Here is a 3,537-nt window from a genome sequence, read left to right on the forward strand (position 1 = left end):
TGCATGTTACTTAATGTTTCTATCCACAATGAGACCAGGAAGACAGACCATGCACTCAAGAATTGTGGTACTTGAGCTTACATAGTTTGTAATGATCCACATGCCATGATCACTCTTTGTCAAGCTGTTTGCAAAGCAGGCAAATGGGAAGTCTTCCAGGATGGAAGGACCCTCATCCAGGATTTTCGTAGACTCGATCTTCAGTTTTTAGCTCACATATCTTGAACAAGATACTTCACAAGTTGAACAGTAAGACCTTTTTCAGTTTCATTTGATGAGAAATATGCTCTTTTTACTGTGATGGACTTTGTTATGGCTTGGTCTAAATTTTGTACTTGCTCTCATAACCTCCAAAAGAAGTTAGTTAATCAATCTCTCTCTCTCTCTCTCTCTCTCTCTCTCTCTCTCTCTCTCATTGTTGTTGCACAGCCATCACGCATAGTGATTAATCTCTTGATACTTGCAGATTAATATACAATCCCATAGACAGGAGTACCAAAAATCACATTGACCTGTGATGAGCCAAAAACAAGTAATACTATTCTTCAACTTTACAAGGATCTTGCAGGCTCAGTAACTTATCTTCAAAGGTAGCCTCCTAGCCAAAGCTACCAAGATGTCAACTATATCATCACTATCATCCTTCTACATATAGCCCACGTAGCATTGGCATGCGGAATGGCGAGGAAAAGTGATTTTGATGGTTTGAAGAACCTTTATATGTGTGTTTCCTACTGAAGGTGCCAGAGGGACTGGCCATTTGGCTATGGTCTCATTGCTCCATCGTGATGAGCTCTCACTATACCGTTTTTCTGAGATCCTTTCTGTAGGTGCTTCCCTGCACCATTCTGTCGAGGTTGCAAAGCATTGACTGCATTTGCTTGCAAATTACTAGACTGCTTTGCCACCCTTGTTTCCAGTAAGGGTTCAAGTACAGCAACAACATCCTTCATGAGAGGCCTGAATTTTGCTTCTCTGTTCAGGCAACTGAAAGCTACAGTGGCAACTTGGTGAGCTCCTTTCATCGAGTACTGACCCTCTAGCCGAGCATCGATGAGCCTAAACACCTTGCGTTTGTCGCCCAGATATGGCTTCGCCCATTCAACTAGATTTTGCTCCCCAACAGGTTTGTTTTTGTCAATAGCTCTTCTTCCTGTGAGGATTTCTAGCAAAACAACTCCAAAACTATAGACATCATTTTTTGTAGTCAGATGCCCTGTGAACGCACACATCAGGCCCATGAAGTCAGCGACATCATTACAATATCCTGATTGAGTGTATGCAAAGAAGCATATGTAGAACTACTACCATTATGTATGGATTACCTGTTGCCATATACTCAGGAGCAGCATAGCCCTGAGTGCCCATCACTCTAGTGGAAACATGGGTATCGTTCCCTGTCGGGCCATCTTTTGCAAGGCCGAAATCCGACAATTTGGCATTGTATTGCTGAGACAGAAATGGAAAAGCAAGATAAAAGACTTGTTGACATGATGGTTGCATGACCGTTCAGAAATACCCATCTTTGTAGTATCGAAGCAAAGGATTGTGTTGATACTAACAGAGTCCAAGAGGACATTGGATGTCTTGAAGTCCCTGTAGATGACAGGCCGGTCGGCTTCATGCAAGAAGGCAAGACCTTTAGCAGCTCCCACAGCAACTTTTATCCTAATTTCCCATGAAATGGCCTGGTTATGTCCACCTGTATCTAAAGCAAGACTTGTTTAGGTGAGAAAGGTAGCACAGAAGATGGAAGGTATTAAAAGCCTGCACTTACAGGATGGGGAGAAAACAAGGTACTTACGCCTGAAAAGATGTTTATCCAGGCTGCCGCGTGACATGAACTCGTAGACAAGCAATCTGTGATCATCCTCAGAACAGAACCCAATCAACTTAACAAGGTGGCCATGATGGAGCTGGCCCAGAAAGTATACCTCTGCCTGGCACAATCGAAGGTACAAAGAGCCATGTTTCAGTAAGAGAAATCCATCTCACATCCATGATCATACTATATGCTAATTATCTGATGCAAATGAGGCCCACACCCTATATCTCAATATAACATCGATATAATCTGTCACAGACACGAAATAAACACTGCGAGTACCATACAGATAAGAATAGTTACCAGCCATTCCCTGTGTCCTTGCAACCCTTCATGGTTGAGCTTCTTCACAGCTATCACTAATCCTGTCCCCGGGCGTGCTGCCTTAAAGGTTTGTTCATCTATCCAGCCCTTGAACACACAGCCAAAGCCGCCTTCTCCGAGCACACTGTCAGGGCGGAAGTTTCGAGTAGCAGACTTCAGATCATTGAATGAGAAGGACCGCAAGCTGCCACTGGTGATGGAGTGTCTCAAACTAGGGTCTCCGTTGCTTGAAGCTGCTCCAGAACTGACACACCCACCATTTTGAGAAGCACCTGATGCATTTTGAGAAATACTTCCTGTTGGAGGAGAAAAGGGTATTAGCAGCTGCACAATATTGAACAGAAAAGGAAGAAAAGCTGCCAAAATCAAGCAAAAGAAGAAAATCTAGAGGGCAAATCAACTTTAATTGGGTTGCAAAATCAAGCAAAATCGCCAAGGGGAGAAATCTCTGAGGTAAAGCGCACACCCCCCCCAACACACACGCGCGCGTGCGCGCACACACATTGAAGCAAAATGATCATAACCCACATCGATATGATGAGTACCCACATCGAGAATAGGAGAAGATAGCGCAAAGTGAAGAGCGGCGAGCGGGCACGCACGCACAGAGATCCTTTGGGCTGCAGTACCCACATCGAGAAAGGAGAGAAAAGTGCCACAGGAATGGGCCGAACCCAGAGAGAGAGAGAGCGAGAGAGAGAGCACTCACGGGGGCTATTGTCGTGCGTTGGGCTCTCTGCTTTAACTCGAGTCCCCCAGCAATTGCCCATGATAATCCAAGAATTTGAAGCTTCAGGTGTCCCCTGAAACCAGCAAGAGTGGCAGAGATGGTGGTATGAGTAGCAGCAGCTTACAAACGCACTCGTGCGAGAGGTTGGCTCTTCTCACGTCTCTTGGGAAAGAAGAAAGCGCGTATCCCCAACCCTCTCTCTCTCTCTCTATTCCTTCAAAAGGCCATCGTTTCACCCAGTCCAACGACCCAAGTCAAGGAACGCCGGCAGCTTCTTGCTCACTTCCACAAGGTAGAAGTTTAGAACCTGCAGAAGCTGTGTGAACACGTACCACAAACGTTGAAACTTGACACTTGAAACTAGCATCTCGTGTTGAGAGTGCCCCTCATTAAAAAATAACCACTTGAGAGTGCCTCTTTCACTAGTATATGCCTCTCACAAAAAAAACAATGTACGAGGCCATGAGACATCCCAACACTACTACGGCACATCTGCCGGCTCTGAAAGCTCGAGCGCAAGTTCAAAACTCGACCCCTATGTGAGGCTCTCTCCAAATGGGTGTGGATAAAAGAAACAAATAGGTGACCCGTGCGTCGCTCGCGATCAAGCGTGAACCTAAGCATGACCCAAGTGACAAGACGGTAGGAATCAGAAGGA

At 45.3% G+C, this 3,537-nt stretch overlaps 1 protein-coding gene across 3 annotated transcripts; it reads right to left on the bottom strand.

The window, feature by feature from the left end:
• Positions 1–437: 437 nt before the first annotated feature.
• Positions 438–3,250, bottom strand: LOC147606421 (receptor-like cytoplasmic kinase 176). 3 transcript variants are annotated; one of them, XM_086791725.1, is made up of 6 exons: positions 2,859–3,250; positions 2,129–2,445; positions 1,805–1,940; positions 1,563–1,708; positions 1,326–1,449; positions 438–1,165 (listed from the first exon to the last, which is right to left on the bottom strand). In XM_086791725.1, the coding sequence occupies exons 1-6, from the start codon at positions 2,917–2,919 to the stop codon at positions 765–767; spliced, it is 1,185 nt and encodes a 394-aa protein (XP_086647851.1). In that variant the 5' UTR covers positions 2,920–3,250; the 3' UTR covers positions 438–764. The 3 variants fall into 3 exon arrangements, with proteins under 3 accessions (XP_086647851.1, XP_086647849.1, XP_086647850.1); XM_086791723.1 differs by having other exon boundaries at positions 438–1,216; positions 2,859–3,247; XM_086791724.1 differs by having other exon boundaries at positions 438–1,216; positions 1,563–1,702; positions 2,859–3,243.
• Between the last annotated feature and the right edge of the window lie 287 nt (positions 3,251–3,537).

This window comes from Cibotium barometz, chromosome 57 (assembly GCF_041138505.1).
Source record: "Cibotium barometz isolate CiBa-2024 chromosome 57, ASM4113850v1, whole genome shotgun sequence".
Taxonomy (NCBI): Eukaryota; Viridiplantae; Streptophyta; class Polypodiopsida; order Cyatheales; family Cibotiaceae; genus Cibotium; species Cibotium barometz.